General features: G+C 34.0%; 3 protein-coding genes across 5 annotated transcripts in view; 1 reads left to right on the top strand and 2 right to left on the bottom strand.

Moving 5' to 3' along the window:
* lrp2bp (LRP2 binding protein) overlaps nucleotides 1–6722 on the bottom strand; it is a 16735-nt gene extending 10013 nt beyond the window's left edge. The window contains 3 exon segments of one of the 2 annotated variants that reach the window (NM_001098776.1): nucleotides 34–147; nucleotides 274–380; nucleotides 6405–6722. In NM_001098776.1, coding sequence (NP_001092246.1) covers nucleotides 34–147; nucleotides 274–380; nucleotides 6405–6510 — 327 coding nt within the window. In that variant the 5' untranslated portion in view covers nucleotides 6511–6722. 2 annotated transcript variants of the gene reach the window in all.
* Nucleotides 1–27500, bottom strand: part of LOC147833832 (uncharacterized) — an 863518-nt gene that overhangs the window by 390160 nt on the left and 445858 nt on the right. The window lies entirely within an intron of this gene.
* The window catches only part of pigg (phosphatidylinositol glycan anchor biosynthesis class G (EMM blood group)), a 227725-nt gene continuing 207804 nt past the window's right edge, over nucleotides 7580–27500 (top strand). For both annotated transcript variants that reach the window (XM_087281054.1, XM_087281053.1), the window contains exons 1-2: nucleotides 7580–7936; nucleotides 9555–9763. In XM_087281054.1, the coding sequence (XP_087137180.1) occupies nucleotides 7783–7936; nucleotides 9555–9763 (363 nt within the window). In that variant the 5' untranslated portion in view covers nucleotides 7580–7782. The remainder of the gene's footprint in view (nucleotides 7937–9554; nucleotides 9764–27500) is intronic.

The raw sequence follows: 27500 nt of genomic DNA, 5'->3' as shown, positions 1-27500 counted from the left end.
CTGTAGAGTTCATAACATCAATAAGTTCCTCACAAGGTCTTCTTTGGTTCCAAGGCCATCGTAGTATATGACAGCGAGCTGATAGAGAGCTTGAGGATCTTTATCTTTAATTCTGTCAAAGATGAGCTCTGCTTCAGCATAGCAGCCCTAAAGGAACACAGACACAACTGTGAACATCACCAAACCATCATGAATGAATCTACTGCCTGTCTGAGGCAAAAAAAAACTCATTCTCCCACCATTCTATCTTGTAATGTAGAGTATGACCATCACCTGCACATAGTGTAACTGTCCCAGGAGGAAGGTGGCTTGTGAATCTCCTGTTTCTGCTTTCTCTTTCAGCAGATTCATTGTTTTCTCCACCGATGCAGCATTGGTCTCTGCTTAAATTAAGTTAAATAAAAATGGAAAACATTCAAGCATTAAAACAGTAAATACAGCTTTACTTTTCACCCATAAATTACAATTAATCTTGTATATATATAAAATTTTTTTTACTTCAGAACAATAATCCTTTTACGACAAATTAATTCAAATAAATAAAAATATCAAAAGAATGAAAGATTACAGCCCCAAATACTAAAACCTCCCCCTGATCATTTAGATCAGAGATGCCCAAAAGTAGGCCCAAAATTTGGCCCACGGTAGTACTTTTTTAGTATTTGGGGCTGTGTGTGAATCTCCTGTTTGCTTTCTCTTTCAGCAGATTCACCGTTTTCTCCACTGATGCAGCATTGGTCTATGCTTAAATTAAATTAAACGGATATGGAAAACATTCGAGCATTAAAACAATAAATACAACTTTACTTTTCACCCATAAATTACAATTAGTCTCGTATATTTTTCTTTTACTTCAGAACAATAATCCTTTTACGACATATTAATTAAAATAATTAAAGATATTAAAAGAATGCAAGATTACAGCCCCAACTACAAAAAAAAAAAAAAACCCTGATAATTTAGATCAGAAATGCCCAAAAGTAGGGCCAAAGTTGGCCCACTGTAGTACTTTTTAATATGGGCTAAAGTTGGCCCACGGTAGTACTTTTTTAGTATTTGGGGCTGTGTGTGAATCCAGAGCTCAACAATAAGGATGGCCCGGGGCCAGCGTGTGAGATGCTTGGGACAGTAGACAGGATCCTTACTGGCCCGATCAGGCCACAAATACCCTGTCATTAAAGTTTAATTTGCCTGTGACTATTTGTCAATTGCATGCAAATACAGTCAGAATAGAGTAACCGTTTGTGTTTTTAGGCCTTCAAATGCTACCTTCTCGGTTCCTCTTATCTGATTGGATGTTGTGAGCATGTTATTTTTTTCCGTAACAACCAGTACAGCTAAGAGACAGCAGCATGGCGGCAACATCAAGGGATGATGCTAAAGGAAAACATTTGTCTCTAACGTCTTGGAAGCAGACATTTACGAGGGTACACCACGACAAAAAAAAAGTGATGTTTTGTACAGTTTGCGGTTAGTTCGGCAGGTCAGTCATCCTTTGTTTTGCAATTAAATACCTGCACATTTTGCTATTTTTGTTTGCAAAGCACTTTTTTAAATATTATAATTCTAGATTTACAAACATTTTAACTTTTTTTTTTTTTATTTGTGGCTAAGTAATAGCTATTAACTTTTTTTGGTGGGGCCAGTGGCAATATTGGCAGGGCAAGTAAAAATCTGAACCACTGGTCCGATCGGGCCAGTAGAAAAAAATCCTTAGCGTTGATCCCTGGAATCTCCTGTTTGCTTTCACTTTCACCGTTTTTTCCACTGATGCAGCATTGGTCTCTGCTTAAATTAAACTAAATGGATATGGAAAACATTTGAGCTTTAAAACAGTAAATACAACTTTACTTTTCACCCATAAATTTTAATTAATCTTGTATATTTTTCTTTTACTTCAGAACAATAAGCCTTTTACGACATATTAATTAAAATAATTAAAGATATCAAAAGAATGAAAGATTACAGCACCAAATACTAAAAAAAACCCTGATAATTTAGATCAGAGATGCCCAAAAGTAGGGCCAAAGTTGGCCCACGGTAGTACTCTTTTAGTATTTGGGGCTGTGTGTAAATCTCCTGTTTGCTTTCACTTTCACCGTTTTCTCCACTGATGCAGCATTGGTCTCTGCTTAAACTACTGTAAATTAAATTAAATGGATATGGAAAACATTCGAGCATTAAAACAATAAATACTTTACTTTTTACCCATAAATTACGATTAATCTCGTATATTTTTCTTTTATTTTAGAACAAGAATACTTTCACGACATATTATTCAAAATAATTAAAGATATTAAAAGAATGAAAGATTACAGCCCCAAATACAAAAAAAAAAAAAAACCTTGATAATTTAGATCAGAGATGCCCAAAAGTAGAGCCAAAGTTGGCCCATGGTAGCCTTTGAATTGGCTCGCCATCTGAAAAGAGAGGGAGAACGACAGAGAGGTGGTTGGGGTAAAAGCCTTTGACAGAGATCGTCATTTCAAATTTAATGTAACCTCTTGTTTCTTTGTTTTATTGTGGAGCTACAAGAACTAAAATTACATGATTCAATTAAATGTTGTAAACAAATCAGACTTTTAAAATGTAAATATTGTCACTTGACAGATAGAGGCACAAGATACAACATCTGTGAGCAAATCAAAGCACAGGCAGGAGCAGCTCGAATTCAGCACTGAACTCCATTGTGTTATAAATGGGATTTTAAAAATGTTTTTACAGTAATATGTTTAACATAAAAATTATACTGCATTAGTTCATTTGGTTTAAACCAACATTTTCTAGTTATTTTTGAATATTACCAAATAAATTTGTCAATTACCCATAGCGAATTTAATATATATGTTTTGGACATATTCGGCCCACATTCCTCAATCAGCTTTTTTGGCCCTTTATAGGAAAAGGTTTGGTCACCCCCGATTTAGATAGTCATAGTCATAGTCACATTTGAAATTAAATAATAAATATAAATCTAAATATAATGTGTATTCCTGCAGGTTTTGCCAAGTTAAATTTAAGACTTTTTTAAGACCATTATGAATACAATTTTAGACTTATACAACACTAAGGTTTTTTGTTTTTTTATATCCCAGTTGGAAAAGATTTTCACTTGACCTATCAAAAAATTATTATAATTTAATATAAATTTAATAATAAAAAGGTCAGGTCAGGATCTTCAGTAGTAAATAAATGAAGTTTCACAAACAAATTTCGAGAGGATCACATGATATGACTGACAGTCATATCACCAATCAGATTATTCCAAACTCACTATAAGAAGCCTAGCAAAAACTACTCCCTAACCTTCGTTTTCCAAAGAACCCCCTCCCCCCCACCCCCCCACCCCCAATCAACCCGTTTTCCCCCTTCTCCTTTACCACAGGGATCTCTGGAGAACCGCATGATCTTGTGCTCCCCTTACATGCTCTATCGTTCAGGCAGGAGCCCTGGGCTCAACTATCTCCGAGCTCAGGGTTCTCTCCAGGGACAGCATGTCCAACCTGCTAACATTTGTCAAACAATATCTAAGTGAACTCTTGAAATGAAGAAAGTTTAAACAAATGTTACAGTAAGAAAGTAATTAAATGCTATTTTTTATTTAAAAAGGTAAATATTTAATTGAGATGGATTGTTGGTGATTGTTTGAGAGCTAGATTGGATAGCTACACACATGCAAAGAAAAATTAAGACGTGTTAAACAAAAGATTTAAGACCTACAACACAATACTTAAGTAGACTTAAGACTTTTTAAGGACTAAAATGTAGCTTTTGAGATTTAAGACCCTGCGGACACCCTGTATTTTGACCAACTGTTTATTTTTATTTTGTGCGAATATGATCTAGAACAGGGCGGTGTGGTGGTGCAGTGGGTAGCGATGTCGCCTCACAGCAAGAAGGTTGCTGGTTTGAGCCTCGGCTGAGTCAGTTGGTATTTCTGTGTGGAGTTTGCATGTTCTCTCTGTGTTTGTGTGGGTTTCCTCCAGGTTTCCCCCACAAGTCCAAGGACATGCGCTGTACGTGAATTGGGTAAGCTAAATTGTCCGTAGCGTATATGTGTGAATGGAGGTTGTATGGGTTTTTTTCCAGTAATGGGTTGTGGCTGGAAGGGCATCCGCTGTGTAAAACATATGCTGGATAAGTTGGCGGTTCATTCCACTGTGGCGACTCCAGATTAAAGGAACTAAGCCAAAAAGAAAGTGAATGAATGAATGATCTAGATCAGTGGTTCCCAACCTTTTTCTTTGGGGCCCCCCCCATGAACATATACAAACATTGGAGCCCCCCCACCATATAAATACACACGCACGCACACACATATGTACTGTGTATATATATATATATATATATATATATATATATATATATATATATATATATATATATATATGTGTGTGTGTGTGTGTGTGTGTGTGTGTGTGTGTGTTTTTGTGTAATATTAATATATAGTAATATGTATAGAAAATATTAATTAATCAGTTTTAACTTGTCTTGGCCTTCAATAAAACTAAAATCTAGGTAGGCTTTGTCATACTGTCTAATCTTTTTCTTCGCCTCTGAAGAATCAATGCATTTACGTTTGTCTGCCATTTTTGTTTTGATTTTGCCTTTACGACACGTTGACAAGCAGATTGCGCGAGTGAGCAAAATTTAAATAATTATTTAAAGTTATTTATTTTAATTATTTTCACTATTATGTTGGAATTTTAAGTATGTGTTTAGATTTTTTTTTTGGTACTTAAAAATACATATATAATAGTAGGGCTACTCGATTTTGGGAAAAATCATAATCACGATTATTTTGGTCATAATTGTAATCACGATTATTTAAAACCATTGCCAGTTAAAGTCAAAATTATTAGCGCTCCTGAGATTTTTTTTTTTTTTTTATAAATATTTCCCAAATTATGCTTAACAGAGCAAGGAAATTTAACAGTATTTCCTATAATATTTTTTCTTCTATTTGTTTTATTTTAGCTTGAATAAAGAAAGGTTTAAATATTTTGAAACCAATTTAAGGTCAATATTATTAGCCCCCTTAAGCAATATATATTTTTGATTGTCTGCAGAATAAACTACCGTTATAATGACTTGCCTTATTACTCTAATTAAGCCTTTGAACTGCACTTTAATCTAAATGCTTGTATTTTGAAAAATATCTAGTAAAATATTATGTGCTGTCATTATAGCAAAGACAAAAAGAAATCTCAGTAATTAGAAATGAGATATCAAAACTATTATGTTCTGACTTGTAATTCTGACTTCAACTGTATACATAGTTATTTTCCACCCTGCAAAGGAAAGAGAAATAAATACAATAGAATAAAATAAAAATATGAAACAAACTGTGCTTTAAGCATCTTCACTGTAACAAAAACACTTTAGCTACAGCAGTCCTTCAGTCAAGAGCAGCGAGGGTTTTCTTGTTATGTTTGTTTAATAATGATAAAAACAGCCGGCAGAAGGATTATAGCGCACTGTCTCTTTAATGGTTTCTCTTTCACGTCTTTTGATCCTCAACTCGTTTGTTTATTACACAAATGAAGGTTAATGTAAATAATCACTAAACACCGCGTTTTGACACCTATTTGACCATTAAATCGCTCACGTTAAGATGACTTTAGATGTCTGCGCTCCTCTGCTCGTCTCAGTGTGTGAATGAGAGTGAATGCTGAACGGCCGCATGCTTCTGACTGCGTGATCGTGCTGCACACACACATAAGCTCTTTCGCGCTTTTAAGAGCAACACGTGTACAACTGGAACGTGGCAAAATATGATGCAATAACCATTTATCTCGATTAATGCTTTTTTATAATCGTTTGAAACCGAAATCTAAATTGGATTTTCGATTAATTGCAAAGTCCTTTATAATAGTGGAGCATTTTAATGCCTTTTTCTACCTCAATACTTATCCTCTCCCGCGCCCCCCCTGTGAACTTTGGCGCCCCCCTTAGGGGGGCGCGGACCCCAGGTTGGGAACCACTGATCTAGATAACGACAGATTGAATACAAGTTCTACGTTTAACTTAAAAAAGAAACTTAGAACTTTCATAAGGTTTCTTATGTTTTTATAAGGTTACATAAATATATGTTTGTAGTTGAAAATTATTATTTCACTCATATTTGCACTTTTCCACACAAAATAAATAAAAACATTAACACAGAGACACTTCACTTGAATTCATTAGCATTCTATAATTTGTTTATATATATATATATATATATATATATATATATATATATATATATATATATATATATATATATATATATATATATATAAACTTGTCTAACTTGGACTTTTCCCATCCATATATAGTTAAGCAACATAAATTGTTCGTAAATATTATGATAAATAAAACCTGCAGCAAATTTTGTGTTAAATGTCGTAGTTTTGCTTCACCTGAATGCTTCGACTCTTCTCTGCCTTCTTCATAAATCTGGTTTATAGCTCTGAGGAGCTGTGAGGGTTTGCTTTTCTCCGTCGAGTCCAGTTCACTGCAGTCCATTTCACTCGACGCTTTACTAACGGCTGTCTCTAAATCACTTCTTTCAAACACGCTTTACTATTACTGTCAGTCAGAAACATTTAATAAAACAAACAGGGTTTCTTTTTCCACTGAACTGTGGTTTTCTCTGACAATAAAGTCAGATAAAAAGAGACAGAAAGAAACGCGTGTCTTACGGCGGAGAAAGTAAATAAAGCGCCGCCAAATACACTAAGTGTTACCATGACAACCGTTGATGGCCTCACAAACAGCACTTGTGACGCTTGTTATTCGTATTTTATTATATATTTACTATTCAAGTGTTTATGTTTTCTGTTGGCTTTATGAATGTGGTTCCCCTCAAATATTTTTTCGTTATTATGAAAACCCAAAGCACATATCTAATTTCTTTATTTTGTAGGCATTTATGTTCACAAGCAAAAATGGTTTATGTCATTTTTGTGTTTTCAGTAAATTTTCTGGTTTAATTTAGTTATTTAATTTCATATTTGAGAGCACAAATGTTATGCTTTTATTATTATTATTATTATTATTATTATTATTATTATTATTATTATTATTAATCGATAAACACAAAGGCCTGTTTGTTCTGCATGCTTGTCTATGCATTTATATATTTGCCATCACAATGTTATGTATACTATATATAAATAGCAATATACTAATGAACATTTTTATAGTTATAGTTAATATTCAATAATATAATTATTCAACAATAATGATAAACATTATATAATAATGCTAAATTATATAATATTACAACAATAATACTAACTTAGTTAATTATTCTAGAATATACTGTAAATTTTTCTTCTCCCAATTGAAATGTGATTTAACTAAACAAATGAATATTTTTGTTAGTCATCTACTAAGATCTGTAATACAATTTTAGGTATTTACAGTTTAACATATGTACTATAAATGCAAATAAAATGTTTTACATAGATTTTTTATTTATTTATTTCTTTATTTATTTATTTATTTTAATGTTTTACATAGATGTTTTGCTTCTGATTACAAAATAAGAGTCCGCAAACACTGCAAGAATTGAGCCTTGTGGGTTGCCGTCGTGACCCACATGTCACAACACGGAAATGAAAATTCAAAACACTAATCCGGCAGATTCTTGATTAATCGTGTGGATTTAGTGCATTTTCTGTCAAAAGTCATTTGTTTGCGGTCAGTGAGGAATCAGGCCCCAGGCTGGACTCTCGACGTGTGTTTTTTCATGAGTGTGTGGAGTGTTATTGATGACAGCTACTGATCTTAATCATGAAGCTGAGCTCTTCAGTATTTGCTTTATTGTGTCTCATACTTGAGATTGTGTCCATCGCTCTTTTCCTGAGAGGATTCTTCCCTGTTCCTGTCAAATCCTCCTTTTCAGCCAAGAGCAAAGTGACTGATATTCCTGCAGAGCCACAGACAGGTAAATATTAAGGAGGCTGATTATAATGAAGATGATGATGATTATAGTAATTTAAATGGTATGATTTCCCCCAACGCTAAATTATCTATAATATTTTCATTGAGCCCGATTAACTTTTTGCTGTTGTTTAATAATTGTTTCATGTTTTAATTTTTGATAGTTTGATGTGTGAAATTATTTATAATTAATTACCTGATTTTTGTTGTTATTTTTTGCGTCATTATATGTATTATTTTATGATTTTAATTAGTTTTTTTTATAACTCAGTCAGAACAGTTAATAATTTAAGGGTATCATTTTATGTTTTTAATTTTAATTATCAAAATCAGCTTATTACTTATAAGAAATTAAGATCTGAAATAAAATTTTAGTGTCACAAATGATTCCAAATTAAACAACATTTATTTATTTATTTATTTATTTAGTTATTTATTGAATTATCCAGTATTTACATTTATTCAATAAATCTTAAGGCAAACCAATTTTACATTTTATATATATATATATATATATATATATATATATATATATATATATATATATATATATATATATATATATATATATATATATATAAGGTATTTATTAAGAGGCTGATTTAGATGATGATGATGATTGTATAGTAATTTAAATGGTATTATTTTCCTTAAAATTAAATTATCTGAAATATTTTCCCTGAGCCCGATTAATTCTTTGCTTTTGTTTAATAATTGTTTTATATTTACATTTTTGATTGTTTGATGTGTGAAATTATTTATAATTAATTACTAGATTTTTGTTTTTATTCTTTGTGTTTTTGTGTAGTTCTATGTATTATTTTATTATTTTAATTTGTTTTTTTTTAACTCAGTCAAAACAGTTAATAATTCATGGGTATCATTTTATGTTTTTTAATTTTAATTTTCAAATTCAGCTTATTACTTATTAGAAATTAAGATCTGGAATTTAATTTTAGTTTCACAAATGAGTCCATATTTAACAATTTATTTATTTATCCAGTCTTTATGTTTATTTAATTAATTTTAAGGCAAAACTATTTTCCACAGTTATATTTTAATTATATATATATATATATATATATATATATATATATATATATATATATATATATATATATATATATATATATATATATATATATACAAATAAGTAAATAAGTAAATTTCTGCTTCTCTTGACTTTTTTACATTTGGATTTATTATATTTCTATAATATATAAATTTGGCTGTACTAGTTTTTTGACCGGTATTGTAAGTTTTTATGTTAGTAGTTAAGCTTTGACACATTTGACTTCAATACTGATTAATTTAATGTATATGCACAAATATAATATTGTACATATATTTTTTCCCCAATTTCTGTTTAATGGAGAGCAGATTTTTTTCAGCATATATCCTAAACACAATACTTTTAATAACTCATTTATAATAACTGTTTTATTTTATCTTTGCCATCAGCATTGAATAAAAAATATAGAACTAAACCAATCAGTGGTGGCGAGTGATAACAATAATAGTAATGATAATAATACTGACAGTAAAAATGACAACAACAACAACAATAATACTACAACAGCAACAACAGAGAGTCAGATAAGAGTGTTTGTGTGTTTCTGCAGGTAATAATGCAGTTAACTCCAGCCGAGCGCCGGCGCTGCTGTTCAAGCGTGTGGTGATAGTCCTGATCGACGCTCTCAGGGAAGACTTTGTGTTCAGCTCTAATGGACGGAGGTTTATGCCCTACACCAGACACGTGGTGGAGAAAGGCTCGTCTCACAGCTTCATCGCCAAAGCCAGACCGCCCACCGTCACCATGCCCAGAATTAAGGTCAGAAGCAGTCCAATCACATCTTTTCATTACTAGTTAAGATTTGTTTTTGGGTCACACTTTACAAAAAGGTTTCATTACTTAATGTCAGGCAGATATGATTCTGACAGTATGATAACCTTGGATAAAAATGTCACAGGGCGACACGCTGACTCAGTGGTTAGCGATGTCGCCTCACAGCAAGTAGGGCACTGGTTCGAGTTCTTGGCGTTTCTGTGTGGAGTTTGCATGTTCTCCCTGTCTTGGTGTGGGTTTCCTCCGGTTCCTTCCTCATGGTTTGAACCCAAAATATTGCCAAACAGGCGCTTTTGCATTGCATTGTGACACTATATCGTCCACCAATTCGACTCTTTTCTCCTCACGTGATTAATGAAATATGACGCATTGTAGCTATGTTCAGATTTTAATTATAGAGCATGTTCTCAATTAAGGTCAATTACTTATAATTATATTTTCCATTTAATTCAAATAAATATTTAATAATAAAAAAAACGTAAAAAAAAACAAATGTGGGGACGGTGTCACGGTGGAAAAGTGATGTCATCGGTGTTGCATCTTAAAACCGGTATCACCGTCAACACCGTCTATCGTGGCAAGCCTAATAACAACTTTATTTCATTTATTTTATTTCTAACATGAACAAATAAGCTAATAAATTTATTATTTACCGTACTGTTGTGTGTTGTGTCCTATCCTTTACTGTAAAAAGCGCTTTGTTCCACACACTTGCTTCATGTTGTCCGGACACAAATCAATTAATCGATTAACTTCATTGTTTTTTTTTTTTTTTGTTGTTTTTTACAAATTTAAGTGGATTGAACACAAAATGATTAAGTTATGCTAAATAAAACCTCAAGAATTCTGTTGATTCAGCTCAATATTTATTAGTAGTTTTTTTTTTTACTTTTTTGTGTGTTCATTTTGGGTTGTTTTCTTGTTTATTGTTGGAATAATTTATAACTAAGTACGTATTTTAATATTTTTTTAATTATATTTGAATAATAGTATTAATAAGAATAATTATTATTTTTCTTCTCATTGGTGTTGTATACTTTTATAATGCAATTATAATTTGATCTATGTTTTTAAAACTAATTAAATAAACTAAAATACACTAAAGGCACTTAATATATATATATATATATATATATATATATATATATATATATATATATATATATATATATATATATATATATATGTTATAATGATTAATGATAATAATAATAATAATAAAAATAAGTATAATATTAATAATAATGATAATAATAAAACATTAATAATAATAACAATAATAATAATAATAACAATATTGATAATATTAATAATAATAATAATGATAATAATAATAATATTAATAATAATAATAATAATAATTTTAATAGTAATAATAATAATAGTAATAATAATAATAATAATAATAATAATAATAATAACGATAACAATAATAATAATATAAATAATAATAATAATAATAATAATAATAAAATAATAATAATAATAATAATAGTACTGATAATAATAATAATAATAATAATAATAATAATAATAATAATAATAATAATAATATTAATATTAATAATAATTATAATACTGATGAATACTAATAATAATAATAATAATTATTATTATAATAATAATGATAATAATGATAAAAATAATATTAACAATAATACTGCTAATAATAATTATAATAATAACATTATTCTTATTATTCTTATCTATTTATTATTATTATTATTATTATTATTATTATTATTATTGTTAATGTTGTTGTTGTTGTTGTTATAGTATATTTAATTATAGTTCAACTCAATTATATCGAATTCAATTGTATTTTAATTGGATTGGACATATAATTGGATGCATTTTTAAAAAGAAAATCTAAATAACATTTTGCATGCAAAATGTGGCACACTGCTCAATATGCTGCTGACTGGTGCAGACAAGAGTGACATTGATCCTGGCCATTCGTCACAGTCATTGATTCGCTGCATCAAATGTTATTCATTGTGAATGAAGGTTATCTGGAGATTCTGCTCACGACACAATCGATAAAGAAAGCCACGGAATGGGTTTCAGTCATCTTCAAGTTATTTATTCCAGCACAGCGTTATTTTTCCAGCATTATACGAGTGCTATGTTGACTCAGTGTGTCCAGCAGATGGCAGTCCTGATCCATCAGTCTTACAAGAGTCCTATAATTGCATTTGGGTTATGGTTAGAGGTAAATACAGTTAATAGGTAATTTAATAAATATTGTAAACAATTGTTAACATCCGGCCGCAGCTTTATGCCTAAATAATGTAAACATCTGTGTAAGCTATGTCACATTACCTCCTGGAATACCTCCATATTGTGTGGTGTCAGAAGTGGACATTATTCAGCTTTCTGCTCCTCTCTTTCCTCCTGCATTTCTTCAGCCTTGTTTCTTAATTCAGAACTGAGATGTAAACAACTGCTGCTGAATTAATAGGTTTTATTAACCTTTTAATATTACTCCAGCAGCTGCTTGTTTGATAAGGATCTGTCGTGTGTTGGCCAGAGCAGAAGAGCAGGAATCAGCTGATTTCTTTCAGTAATAAAGCAGATCAAGCCAGAATGAGTCTGGATTACATTAAATCAGTGGTTCTCAAACTGTGGTACGCGTACCACTAGTGGTACGCGGGCTTCCTCCTAGTGGTACGCGGAGGAATCGCTGAATAATGAAAGAAGCAATTAACACTTTTAATCCTTTAATGCGTAATATAACATTGATGTGATCGGCATTGGCTGTTTTGTGAAGCGTACGATCACAGCGATGTGCTTGGAGTGTTTATTTTAGTGCATTGTGTCATAAGCTGCTGAAAATCAGTTTCCGAATTGATTCTGAAGCGTGATTTGACTGACATGAAAAGTGGCCAATCACAGTCGACCTTGTCTAGTTGCGTGAAACGTAAGGGCGGGACAAAGGCTTTCTGTGTTGCAGAGACAGAAAAAACAACTTAAAAACAAATGTTTTGTTGGAATAATGCTTCTCGGATGTTTTCACTATAGAGATGTCTAGCAGAGTAATTAAACCGCGGACATATTTCCTGCCTATTTGATGATCTTCATACACGTTTCGCTCTCCGACAGCCAGTCGACTCGCCTCTGACCTGTCACTCCTCTATACAGTCTGAATGGCGGCGCGGGAATGAAGGTATTGCGCAATTACTCATTTCTGCAAATGCGGCGAGTGCTTTATTTTAACACGAGAGCGCATTCATGTGTGCAAATCGCTAAAACAGATATGCGAGCTCTTAAATAGGCTTTTTTCAAATGAACTGCAAGTGCTCTCATGATCGCGTGTGTGCTCAGATAGAATACAATCGCGATCTTTCCACTATTAAATTAGACATTATTTATCTTTGCTCCTTAACTAAATTTAGTCAAAAGTATTCAAAGTTATCAAATATTTAGAAATAGATTGATACATGATCGATGACAATGCTAATGGTCTTCTTATTTGGCTGTGTTGTGAAGTGAAACTTACTTTTAGCAAAGGTGGAACATTTTTTATTTCTTTACGACAAAATAATTATGCTGGAAATGTTTCTGGGTGAGGTATTTGTGTGATTTATACATTTAGCTGTATTCTGATCTGTCCTAAAGCATTACAGGTCAAAGCAATCCATTGTTAGCCTACTTATTGTTTATTTATCACAATTTACAATAAGGCTCTTAAAGCACTGCTTTGATAAATGTAGTGTCGTCATATTTCAAATACCTCAAGTAAAATGAATTCATTTGTTTTATTTTTTTTAACTAACAGTGTACTTGTATTTTTTTACGTTTCTATTTTAGATCAAGATCAAGTGTAAAATAAAATCTACATGTGATGTACAGCTATTTAAGAAACACATTTGCCATATTGTAAAGAAAATAGTGTAAAATATGTAAATAAAAGGCTAAATTTAAATCTTTTTACCATATACTTTAATTTAACCTTTCAAAGCTTAAAAATATATATTTTTAAAAATGGGCAAAAAGTGTCTCTATGGCCTTAAAGATTATTTGGTAGTTTTACCAGTGCTATTGAAAAAGATTAATTGTCATGAAAGGAAAAATTGACTATACTTCCTTTGTTAGTGCAAATTATACATCTAGCTTTGGGATGTAAGCAATCAAACCATTAAATCAGGTTTACACTTAAAAAAAGTGATTTCATAATGAAAATCAGATTTTTTTTCAAAAGTAACCAACTAGTACTTTTTAAAAAGAGTAATTCGTATACCTAATATTAGTATTATTTACTAAATTTTTTGTTATTTTAGCAGTGTAATAGTATTTTTACTTGAGTACAAAAAAGATTTCACAAGCACTTAGTGCAGGTTTATTATATTATTAATATATGATTAATAAGTATTATTATTAATGGTTTTTATTTGTATCTATTCTTATGCAATGTTTTATGGGTTGCTGAGAATACATTTCAGGTCTTCAATACATATTCTACATATGTCTGAAAGTGTATGAATATGACATATAGCCTATATTTATAAGGTCCAAGCAGCATTTCCAGCTTTTGATGAATAGGCTACTATGAATACTTTAGATTTAAGTACAGCAGTTTTCTTTTTACTTTTTAAGAACAGCGCCATTTTTTAATGAACTTTTAAAAGCACATTTTAACTAAAACTTTTTTTTTTTTTTTATCTGCAAGCACAGTTAATGTTCAGACTATTTCAAATGTTTAAAGTGACTGACAATAATACATATTCTTACTAATAGGAAGTAATCTGCATCGTTTTAAAACTGTGCACACCTGTAGCTGCTTAATTAGGCTTACGACGCTATTTTTTAATACTGGTTAAAAAATAGCGTCGTAAGGTGGTACTTGGAGAGACGATTTTTTTCTAAGGTGGTACTTGGTGAAAAAAGTTTGAGAACCACTGCATTAAATGATTTACATTAAATCCTGCTGTCACTCAGGGTGGGCTTTACATGAGACTTTATTCTTACAGTTATTGTTTATGTTTTAGACTGTATTCCCTTTTGCATTGTAGCTTTAGTTAGTAACTAATTAATATAAATGAACAGGAGAACAGGTTTCTATGGAACTTCAGGTAGTTTCCAAGGCAACATTTATAACGTTTAGCATCTTATTTCATTTAATTGTTTTAACAAGATTTAGCATGCAGTTAAAAATAACACCACTAAACATATACATACAGGATCTATTGGAATTTGTAACTGTTGGAAAGAAATATTAGATACTGATGAATGTTACTCATTCGTAATAATAATAATAATAATAATAATAATAATAATAATAATAATAATAATAATAATAATAATAATTATAGTAATAATAATAATAATAACATTAATAATCAAATTAATAATAATAATAATAATAATAATAACAATAATAATATTATTAATAATAATAATGGTAATAATAATAATAATAATAATAATAATAATAATAATAATAATATTAACAATAATAATAACAACAACAACAACAACAATAATAATAATAATAATAATAACTAAACAACAACAATAATAATAATAATAATAATAATAATAATAATAACTAAATAACAACAACAACAACAACAAAAATAATAATAATAACAACAACAACAACAACAATAATAATAATAATAAAAACAACAACAACAACAACAACAACAACAACAACAATAATAATAATAACAATAATAATAATAACTAAATAACAACAACAACAAAAAATAATAATAACAATAATAAAAATGACAATTATTAATATTTTTATTAAACAAAAATTTGTCTTAATATTTCATATTAGTTCATTTAAAATATATTTAATGAAATATCTATGTACATTTATGTAGCTATTTAATACAGCTATAATGTACCTTTATGATGTTCATGTTAAAAACGACTTTATAATCCTATAATTTATCAGTTCAGATCAGCATGATATCCCATTTTATTTTAAGAGACTTGCAATGTATAGTATCGCTTTATACAAGTATATACAACAGTTCTGTTTGGTTCTCGAATCTGATTGGCTGATGGGTATGAGATTTTAAAAACACTCTCAGCACTCGTAAAGCTTCCTCACTCTTGTGTATTACTCTGCCCACACTGGGACTAAAGAGGGACTCAACAACTCACTACAGTTTGGCAAATATTGCAGCTGTTGGACAACACAATATGAGGCTTTTTATTTCAGAATGTGGTTGTTTATTTATAAGGATAGTGCATATTTTAAATATTTATAATTTCGTAGATTTAGCGCATTGGCGGCCATCAGCCTGTCATACTGAGCAGAGCAAAGACAATTGAAGTTCTGCCACAAGATGGCGACAGAGACTGCATAATAAACCCTTAGGGCAGAAAAACTCAAAATTTCAGTAAATACTGGGAAATCTCTGTAGACTGATGGCACTTGACACCGTTCAGCCTGATAATCTTAAAATGTCAGCAAAATCAGCTGTTTTGTCATCACTTCAGATATTACGCTAGAGAATCATTCAAACACTAGCTCTAAAGCGACGTTGTGTTTTTCAAAAACAGTTTCTGCTGTTCTAACGTCAGCTGCAAATGTGAATGAACGGCTGAAGAAAGTAGTTCCTTATACAAAAGGGTTTTTGATACTCTCCGTGTTTGATTTTCTTTTTTATAAACACGATTATGCCGTCGAACTGTTGTATAAATGCAATATCACACTCACATGGCTGTATATCGTCACTAGTGAGGCACTAAGGCACTCGCCAGTGGTCTTGAGCCACCGCATGCCTCCCTTTCATATATGAAAACCAGTAAACTTGCATATATCTATATATCTATAATTAAATAAGAGTTAACACAGTATATTCAATTCAAGTTTATTTGTATAGCGCTTTTCACAGTTATTAATGTTTTAAAGCAGCTTTACAAAAGGTGCATGTCATGGCATTAAAATTAAATTAGGAAAAGTGAATGTTATTAGTTACCATAACTTCATTAGTGACTAATAACTATAATTAAGTAGCTAATAATTAATAATAAACACAGTCAACCTGCTGTTATATAGTATATAGGTGATGTCTATGTGTACGTTTAATTAGGTGTGTTTGTTTATTACTTATTAGAACATATCTGCTGGTTATCTCTGTCTGTGAAGAATGGCTTTGTGGGATTGAACAGTGTCACGGGCGTCATTATTCCCCCTGTTTGTGGCCAGTGGCAGGAGGGTTTTTATTTAGAAAGCATTAGTCTCGGTGTGTGGATGTTTCAGCAACACCTTCATCCTTCACCTTCATCATTTGCTGGCCTCTCTCTGCTGGGTTTGACCTCTCCACAACACACAATCCACTCGGGACGCCAGGTTGGTCTCGCTAACAAGCCGCTCTTCAGTCCCGCTGTCCAGCCTGTTCATCACAACCGTCCGTCTCACTGCTGTTGCTTTCTTTGCTTTTGCATTTCAGCACAGTGTGTGTGTGTGTGTGTGCTTGTGTGTGTGTGTGTGTGTGTGTGTGTGTGTGTGTGTGTGTGTGTGCGTGCGTGCGTGCGTGCTTGAGTGTGTTTGTGTGTTTGTGTGCCAGTGTGTGCCAGTGTGTGTATGTGCCTGTGTGCCTATGTGCCAGTTAGACATTTTGGTCTGTTTTGTAGTTTTTAATGTTGAATTGCAGTTTTGATAATAATAATAATAATAATAATAATAAAATAAAAGAATAATAATTAAACAAATAATAATAATAATAATAATAATAATAATACAATAAAATAATAATAATTAAACAAATAATAATAATAATAATAATAATAAAATAATCATAATAAAATAATAATAATAAAACAAATAATAATAAAATGATAATAATAATAAAACATTTATAATAATGATAAAAATATAAAATGATAATTATATAATGATAATAATAATAATAATAATAATAATAATAATAATAATAATAATCATACTAATCATAATTGGTTACAATAATGTGACAATATTAACATAAATTTGTAAAGTTATTTCAATTAATTATAAAAGTCATAATAATAATAATAATAATAATAAATAATAATAAAAAACATGTTATTATTATTATTATTATTATTATTATTAAATTAGTGTTATCAATAATAATAATAATAATAATAATAATAATAATAATAAACATGTTATTATTATTATTATTATTATTATTATTATTAAATTAGTGTTATCGATATTAATAATAATAACAATAATTATTCTTATTATTTTTATTATTATAATTATATACATTTTGTAAAGCTATCTTTGGATTAATAATAATAATAATAATAATAATAATAATAATAATAATAATAATAATAATAATACTAAAAATAATAACAATAATAATGTAAATCTATATATTTTTTTAACTTAAAGGGATGGTCCACTACGAAATCATATTTTAAACTTTAGTTGATGTGTAATGTAGCTGTGTAAACATAAACAACATCTCTGAATGTAAAGCCTGGTTTATACTTCTGCGTCAAGTGACCGGCGTAACCCACGGCGCATGCAACGTGCGTAGCTGTGCATTTATACTTCTGCACGCTGTCTCTGTTGGTCTGCTAGTTGGCAGTGAGGTGTTAATGTTTCCGTGTCGAGTTTCTTCGCTGGTGTTTTGTTTTTCTGAACGCTTCCTAAATGTACAAGTGGCTCAAACTCGCTCATTTTGAGGCAATCACAGACCTACGCAAGCTCTTGTGCGTGTATGTGTGTGTTTGTGTGTGTGTGTGTGTGTGTGTGTATGTGTGTGTGTGTTTGTTTCAGTCTCTTCTCCACGTAAGAATAGGTTGTCAGGTTGGTTACTATAATGACACTCTCCTCATTGATTATTATCAGTCACTGTCGATGATGAAGATGGTGATGATGTCATCAGGGAGCGTGTGACACCTGCTGAACGGAGCTGTCAGTCAGCAGTTCTGTCTTCTCTTCTGTCAGGGGTTTCTGTGATTTTCACTCTGAATCAGACTCAGTGCAGGACTGAAACGTGCTTATTAAAGTGTCTTCTGTCTACACGAGAGAAGGAGATCATTTCCACCGACTCCACAGCAGCAGATGCTTTATGTTCAGCTATTTTCAGTTAATATCAGAGACTGACAGTGTTTGATGGCTTGATTTTCTGTGAATGATGATGCTCTGAGGTTTGAGTGTGGGAGAATATGAGCAGATCCTGACGCTTTTGCAACTTTTGAATGATAGGTTGAGCTGTGTTTACTCTGCCTATTTTTAGGGCGTCGCTGGGGCATTTATGAGTGTGAAGGTTTCTTGTAAATAGGCAGCTTTGTGTTTCTGGTGATTTATTGAATTCTCTAAAGTTTTTTTGTCTTCTTTTGTTTGTTTGTTTTTTCATTTTCTTTTTTGTGCTTTTATCCTACTTGCTGAGTGCTATGAAAGAGTTTTGAAACAAACGGCAGTCTTTCTTTCTTTCTTTCTTTCTTTCTTTCTTTCAGAGATAACATTGGTCGTGTTTTTGAATCTGCCACTATGCTGACACAAAGGCATTGTAGCCCCGCCCTCTTTTAAAAAGAGCACAATCTCATTTGAATTTAAAGTGACAGTCACCAAAACTGCACAATTAGGATTAAAGCCTACACTGTAATAAAATGCAAGGTTCTACACAATTCATTCATGTTGTACCAACATAAATTAAGTTACCTTGACACTTTTAACAAATTTATGTGGATTGAACATAAATAAATGAAGTACATTAACACCTGCCAACCCGCCAAATGCGGGTAGATTTCAGCTCTGACAGGTTAGACAGACTCCTCCACTAGCCACTTTGGCTGATTGGAAATAATTTTTAAAATGTAGTTTTCCTAAAAGCAGGGTTCAACAATAAGCATGGCCCAGTATTCGTGCAAATGTGATGTTAGAATCGAGAAACAGCACGACTGACGAAAATAAAAAATGCAGGTGAATACAGAATGAGAGGATGATCACTCGCGCTAACAGCTGATGTGATGCACGCGACTGTTAAAAAGCATGCGCGCTCCCGTTTACTTGCGTGAAGCAACCGTGCCTAGATGAAGCACAACTGGTGCGATTGGTTCTCTTTGAAATAGACTGAACAAAGAGCGACGATTGGAAGGGCTGGAAGGGCATCCGCTGCGTAAAAAAAATGTGCTGGATTAGTTTTAAAGGGATTAATAAAGGGACTAAGCCGACAAGAAAATGAACGAATCAATGGTTTGATTATCATTTCTTACAATAACATTACTTTAATTGGAGATTACTCCCCGTTTATGTGTAGTTAACTGCTGATCTGGGACTTTTAGCCAGGACAGATTACTGTGCATATTTTAGGTACATGACAATAATTCTTGTTTTAAATGTAATGTTTTTTTTATTTTTTTTAAAGAAAAGTTTTGTTGAATCAAAAAGAGCACATATAAAGCTATATTTTCCTTGTTTTGACACAATATAATAAATGTGGGTAAGAAATACTTATTTGGTGTGGTCAGAGATAAATTTGGTAAATCCTTAATTTTGAGCCCTGAAAACTCGTGAAATAAAAACTAATTGCTTTGTGACACAGTCCAGTTGCTCATGCACACTGAAGGCTGATTTATACTTCTGCGTCAAACACCGGCGTATGCTACGGCGCTGACGCATAGCCCATCGCCGTGGCCGTCGCCGTCACTGACGTGCACCTCTCAAAAATTGTAACTACACGTCGCAACAACGCGTAGCGCAAGCTCTGTGATTGGTCGGCTTGCTAGCGGCGACGAGTCTGGGCGGGACCGAGAGCCGCGCGAACGGCGCGAGCGATTGTTTACAAGTGTGGAGTCCCGTGAAGGAGCTCCGGATGGAAAGTTTTGTTCTGTGTTTACCTCATAGTTAAAGTTGTTGCACGTCCGCCGGTTCCTGCCTCAAAATGAGCAAGTTTGAGTCACTTGTACATCCAGGAAGTGTTCAGAATAGCAAAACAGAAGCGAAGAAACTCGACACTAAGGAACATTTACACCTCACTGCCCACTAGCGTTTCGAAAGTGTTAATGCAGACCAACGGAGACAGCGCGCAGAAGTATAAATGCACAGCCATGCGCGTTGCCTGCGCCGTGAGTTGCGCCGGTCACTTGACGCAGAAGTATAAACCAGGCTTGAGCAAGCCAATACACAAAACACACACAAGTTAAATGAATGAGAATGCACGTGGACATAACACAACATCTAAATCAAGTCATTTTAGCATGTCAAAGTCAAATTTATCCATATAAAATATATTTTCCCAACAAGAAAAGTGTGGCTGGTGAAAACGGCGAGTGGCTAGAAATGTTAGGAATCTATTAGCCACAGTGGCTGGTGATCCAAAAAGTTAATGTCAAGCCCTGGTCCCAATGAAATTTCAAGAACTGTGTTGTTTCAGCTCATTTTAAATAGGTGGATTGAACAAGCACAAAAAATTTGAATGTAAAGGGACAATTTCGAAGAGTTATACAACATTATTTGTTTCGTAGTTTGAGCAGAAACTTCACATACACACTACACATACAGAAATAAACGGGGGGAAAATAAAAAATAAATAAATCACGAATTACAAAATACAGAAAACTGCTAATTTAGGGATAATTTATACAGTACAGTTGTTTACTGTAATTTTAATGGATCTTTTTACAGTGTACTTATATTATTCATTTATTTATTTATTTATTAATAATATTATATTGGGCAGCTTTGATGCCACATGCAGTGTTTTTTCACCACAAAATACACCTTAGAACCGTGCTGAAATCCTGAGCTTGTCTTGCGCTTCTGTTTTCTGCTTTCCCAAAAGATGTAGGTTTTCCTCCGATGCTCACGCTCCTTCAGATCCTTCAGAAGTTTTCGTTCCTGCATGCAACTTTTCTCATTTTCCCGCCCAGCTAAGCTTTCTACTCGCGGGGTGCGTTACTACTGTAAAGACGGTCGCTTTATCTGCCCTACTTTTCACGTGTGCAGTCATCAGGATTGACACATTAAAAGGTGGGAAAACTGCAGCTCGTCCTGTCTGGAGGCAGAATTCAGAGTCGGGGTGTTAAGTGAAAGTGAGCAAAAAAGTTGGAGAGGGGGAGTCTGGCGTGTGTGTTCTCACGCGAAGCGCCTCGGGGTGTTCAGCGGGTGTTTTTTAAGCGCTCTCTTGCCGTTGTGGGAAGATGTAGAGATTACACATCCTGGGTGGGTTGTTAACGTCACTGTTAATCAGTTCTTCTTAATAGTTCCTGATGCCTGTGGTGCACTATAGGGATCTACTGACTTTCTGTTGCGTCTTCAGGAGTCATCTGTCGATGTTCTGCTGTTGATCTGAACTTTTTTTGACTTTATTGTGCAGCCGAAAAAAACAGGAAGCGAAGACTTTTATGTTTGTTAGACAAAAGTCTTGTCGCCTATCCAAGTTTTTGAAACAGCAAATTATAACTTGACTTCTAGTTGATTATTTGGTATCAGAAGTAGCTAGTATGACAGGCAAAGGCCTCTAGATTACACTTATTTTACCAAAATAAAATATGATTATGCCTTGATTTTTAATGATTTAATTAGAACAATAAGGTTTGACTTTGTTTAGACAAAAGTCTTGTCACTTAACAGAAATAATGTCCAGTATAGAATATAAAGTCAGCCTCCTTTATCTTAACACAGACATGCTCAATAATGTTCATGTCTGGTGACTGGGCTGGCCAATCCTGGAGCACCTTGACCTTCTTTGCTTTTTAGGAACTTTGATGTGGAGGCTGAGGCATGAGAAGGAGCGCTATCCTGCTGGAGAATTGTCCCTCTCCTGTGGTTTGTAATGTAATGGGCAGCACAAATGTCTTGATACCTCAGGCTGTTGATGTTGCCATCCACTCTGCAGATCCCTTGCACGCTCTCATACCGAATGTAACCCCAAACCATGACGTTTCCTTCACCAAACTTGACTGATTTTAGTGAGAATCTTGGGTCCATGCTGGTACCAATAGGTCTTCTGCAGTATTTGTGATGACTTGGTCAAACAACTCATTTAAAATGTTTTCTTATGGACAACTTGCTTTTAGGTACACTTAAATTAGTCAAAACGATTTAAGTTAACTTAGATCGGTCAAATAAGTTATAGTATATTCTTGTGTTAAAGTTTAAAACGAATGTGCTAAAGTGTTTGTAATGTGTTGATATTCAGCTTCTAGGGTGTTCTGAGTGGTTGCCAGGTTGCAAGGTTTTTATTCCCTTAATTAGTTCTATCAAAATAGTCTTTAGGGGCAAAAGATCGACTTTGAATTCTGAAATAGTGTATGTACATTTTCAACATAGGCTAATTCTGAAAATGTTACCCTAAATACATTTCTGGAGATCTTGAATTATGTGGCCAGAAGTACGTATGGGTGCATTTCGTCCTTAAAATTAATGCTACAGGGTGGTATGATGCCGTTCCTTCTAGCAGCTGACCAGTTACCTTCGTGTGGACTACTTTCCCGCCGTTACTAGTTTGTCCAGTGGCTCTTGAGATGCAGAGAGGAGTTGACCGTTAAGACGGGGTTCAAGTCCAGTGAAAAACGGTTCCAGAAAGCGGGTAAAACAAAAACAGAAGCCAAAAAATAAAATCAACAAGTAAATAACAGGGTGAAAATATGGTAAAATCTGAACCGTGGTAAAAATTACTTTTGAAAACACTATTGGTTGGGTTTAGGATAGGAGGAGGGTGGGTCAGTCAGTCAGTTGACAGCGGCCTCTGGTGGATTTACATGAGAACAGCAGGCTCGAATAGCACTCGCAAAAGAAATTTGAGATCTCAAAAGGCTTACACAGCGGCCTCTGGTGGATTTGCTAAAACAAAAACAAAAAAACTGCTTTTGAAAACACTATCAGTTGGGTTTAGGGGAGGAGGTGGGTGGGTCAGTCAATTGGTCAGTAAGTTGGCAGCGGCCTTTAGTGGATTTACCTGAGAACAGCAGGCACGAATAGCACTCGCAAGAGCGTACACAGCGGCCTCTGGTGAATTCGATGAAACAAAAAACAGCAAAAAACGCTGGTGAATTGGTGCTTTTGAAAACATTATCGGTTGGGTATAGGGAAGTGGGTGGGCGCTGGTCAATTGCTGCTTTTGAAAACAGTAACGGTTGGGTTTAGGGAAGTCGGTGAACGCTGGTCAATTGGTGCTTTTGAAAACAGTAACGGTTGGGTTTAGGGAAGTCGGTGAACGCTGGTCAATTGGTGCTTTTAAAAACACTAACGGTTGGGTTTAGAGAAGTCGGTGGATACTGGTCAATTGGTGCTTTTAAAAACACTAACGGTTGGGTTTAGAGAAGTCGGTGGATACTGGTCAATTGGTGCTTTTGAAAACACTATTGGTTGGGTTTAGGACAGGAGGAGGGTGGGTCAATCAATCTGTCAGTCAGTTGACAGTGGCCTCTGGTGAATTTACACAAGAAGAGCAGGTGCGAATGCAATTTTTGAGAAATTTGCGATCTCAAAAAGCCTACACAGCATCCTCTTGTGGATTGGCAAAAAAATCTCCTGGGACGTATTTTGCTCTCTCCAGAAATGTATACAAGGGTATGTTTTCAAAATGAGCACAATTTTTAAATGGTGTATATTTATTCCCTATTTCTTGAGCTCAAAAAAAGTCTAAAGTGTGTTGTGCATCAATTTATGCGTTGCTAAAGTGATTAGCGTGTTGCTAGGCGGTAAGGGTTTTATTCCCTTAATTAGTTCTATTAAAATCTTCTTCAGGCGCAAAAGATCGACTTTTAATTCTGAAATAGTTGAGTCACTTACTAATTACTGTGTGAATATTAATAGGTGCCCAGTTGTTTCCTGTCTTAAAGCGAGTCTCTATTTAGCAGATGCGCTGCTGCACATTTAACTGTTTGGAGAAACTTTAGGGCTTTTCCTGGCTGTTTCCGTTCAGCAAAAGCCACTGGCATCTTGTCTGCCTTTTGAACACTTCTAGGAGCAGCAGTTAGCAAGCATACAAAATTAAACCTTTTCCTGGTGCCAGAATTCATAATACTCCATAAAAACTGCTGCGGAGGGAAAGCCAGAATCCTCTAATTGCTCATGTTTCACTACAAATGTGACAAGAGTAAAGCAATTAGCCTGTGATTTCTGAGACGCTCACACTAATAAGACATGGAGATTTCTGGGAGATCTGCTGACGGGGCAAACTAGAGGACGAACAGCTGCAGGAATCAATGTTGACTCCTGTTTTACTAGATCTATTTGTGGGTACAGCAGGGGAAATAAGTATTGAACATGTCATGTTTTTTCCTGTCAATAAAATTTCTAAAGGAGCTGTTACATGGAATTGAACCTGATTTAGCTAAAAACCCAAACAATGCAAACATAAAACTACAACAAAACAAATCTGAAAAATGAGTTCTGTGTAATAAACAATGGAATGACACAAGGAGAAAGTGTGATTTTCTCACAGACTTGAACAGAGTGTAAACATCTTGATAATTCTGTGGGTCTCATCTATCAAATCTGATCTTTATTTGGTGTTTTCTATTGGATTTAAGTCAGGTGATTGGCTGGGCCATTCTACAGTTTGATTTTCTTTTTCTGAAAGCATTCTAGAGTTTCCTCGGCTGTGTTTTGAGCAACCCAGGCTCATTCTGAAAACGTAGTCCCGCGGACGTTTGTGGAGACCGCGAAATACGTCCCGGGAGGTACGTGTTTGTGCAGTTTTTGTTTTCGCGAATCCGCGAGAGGCCGCTGTGTGCGCTTTTTCGTATCTCGAACGTCTCTCGCGAGTGCCGTTCGCACCCGCCGGCCAATCAGCTGACCCACCCTCCTCCTTCCCTGAACCCAACTGGTTTTACCGATTGACCCGCCCGCCGGCCCACTTCCCTAAACCCGAGCAACAATTTAGAAAAGCCGTTTAGAAAAAGAAAAGCCCTCGTCTGTTTTTTTTTTTTTTTTCCACTTTTTCGGATTTTACTACGTTCTCACCCCCTTATTTTTTGGATTCTGTTTTTGTCTTACCTGATTTTTGGATCCGCTCTTCCCCGGACTCGAGCCCGGACGCCTTTGTCAACTCCTCCTCTCCGCATCTGAAGCCCGCCGACGCACACGATGAGCTGACTGAACAAACTGATTGCGGTGGGAAAGCCCTCCACACGGAGGTAAGCGGTCAGCCGGCAAGCGCGAAAGGGAACGGCGTCACACCGCCCCGTAGTGTTCGCTTAAAAAAAATGAAATGCAGCAAAACGTACCTCCTGGGACGTATTTCGCAGTCTCCAGAAACGTCCACATATCTACACCCCTTCTCGTACCCTTAGATCAGCCAACAACTTCACCTTGGTACCATTTCGCACTCGATTGAGCACAATGGGAGGCAGATCCTTCAGCTTTATGGCTCCTCGGCTATGGAACTCACTTCCACTAGATCTTAGGAGCAGTGATAGTCTTCACACTTTTAAATCACGTGTAAAGACCCATCTTTTTTAGCAGGCTTTTACTTAACAATTTTTTTATCATGTTCTTTTATATTCGCTATTGTGTTTTAACTTGTTTGGTCAATGATTGTTTTTAGTAATGTTTAATTTGTTTAGCATGTCTGCTGATGCTTATTGTAAGGCGACCTTGGGTGTCTAGAAAGGTGCCATTTACAAATAAAATGAATTATTATTATTCCCCCACAAGTCCAAAGACATGCGGTACAGGTGAATTGGGTAAGCTAAATTGTCCATAGTCTATGTGTATGAAGGAGTCTGTATGGGTGTGTCCCAGTGATGGGTTGCAGCTGGAAGGGCATCCTGGATAAGTTGGTGGTTCATTCCGCTGTGGCGTCCCCTGATTAATAAAGGTACTATTTATTAATTCATGTTCTTTTTGGATTAGTTCCTTTATTAATCTGGGGTCGCCACGCGAACATTGGGAGAAACTCCCCACAGGAACACCAACTGACCCAGCTGAGGCTCCAATCAGTGACCTTCTTGCTGTGAGGCGATCGTGCTGCCCCTGTTTATCATTATAATAATAAAAAAACTCAAACTGTGTGAGTGAGTGATGGAAACACCTGTTTAGTAAATGATAACAGCATTTCAATCTTTGCATGAATTATCCCTTTAAATAGAAATAAAATTTCTCAACATTAATAATGCTTTACATTTTTTAGCCTCGTTAAGCATGAGAAACGTCTTTTTTTTTAATTACCCATACAGTGTTTATCATTATAATTAAAAACAAACAAAAAACTCTAATTAAGGCAGGCTGAGTGATGGAAACACCTGTTTTGGCAGGAGTCTAATAAGACAGAGATGTTTCTGATGACACCTGCTGTATTTTTTTCCCTATCATTTTTCCTCTCATCTCCCTCTTTCTCTCTCTCAGTGCTAATTGTCTCGGAGAAGCGTGTTGCGCTGGATGACAGTAATTGCGTTGTGTACACTAACAGACACGCAATCAATACCCTCATTATAATGTACACCACAAATTGGAGGGGTGGTCTCGTCGCTCATGTGTGTGCGTGTGTTGTTTTCCTCGTTTTCCTCATTAGATGTTGTTTCTGAGCCGATGATGAACTGAGTGAGGGAATTATGTTTGGGTGTTTCAGGGGGGCGAGGGGAAAGGTTTCATGCTGTGTTTTTCTCCGCGTGACTTTGTAAATTTTGGCGCTCTCTTCCTGGAATAGCTAACGAGATATCTTGCCTATTTTAACACCTCTGGTCATTTGCATTCAGATGAAGGCATTTTTTGTTATGTTTAATTATAGGAAAACTTTTTTTAATGCACCTAAAAACCTCAGGATTTTTCTGTGGTGGATATGTACCTGTTTATGCTGTTCTATTAAAT

The sequence above is a fragment of the Danio rerio genome, chromosome 14 (assembly GCF_052040795.2).
Source record: "Danio rerio strain M-AB ecotype USA chromosome 14, GRCz13ab, whole genome shotgun sequence".
Classification (NCBI taxonomy): Eukaryota; Metazoa; Chordata; class Actinopteri; order Cypriniformes; family Danionidae; genus Danio; species Danio rerio.
Note: the sequence above shows the minus strand (reverse complement) of the source record. Positions and strands in the feature narration are given on the sequence as shown.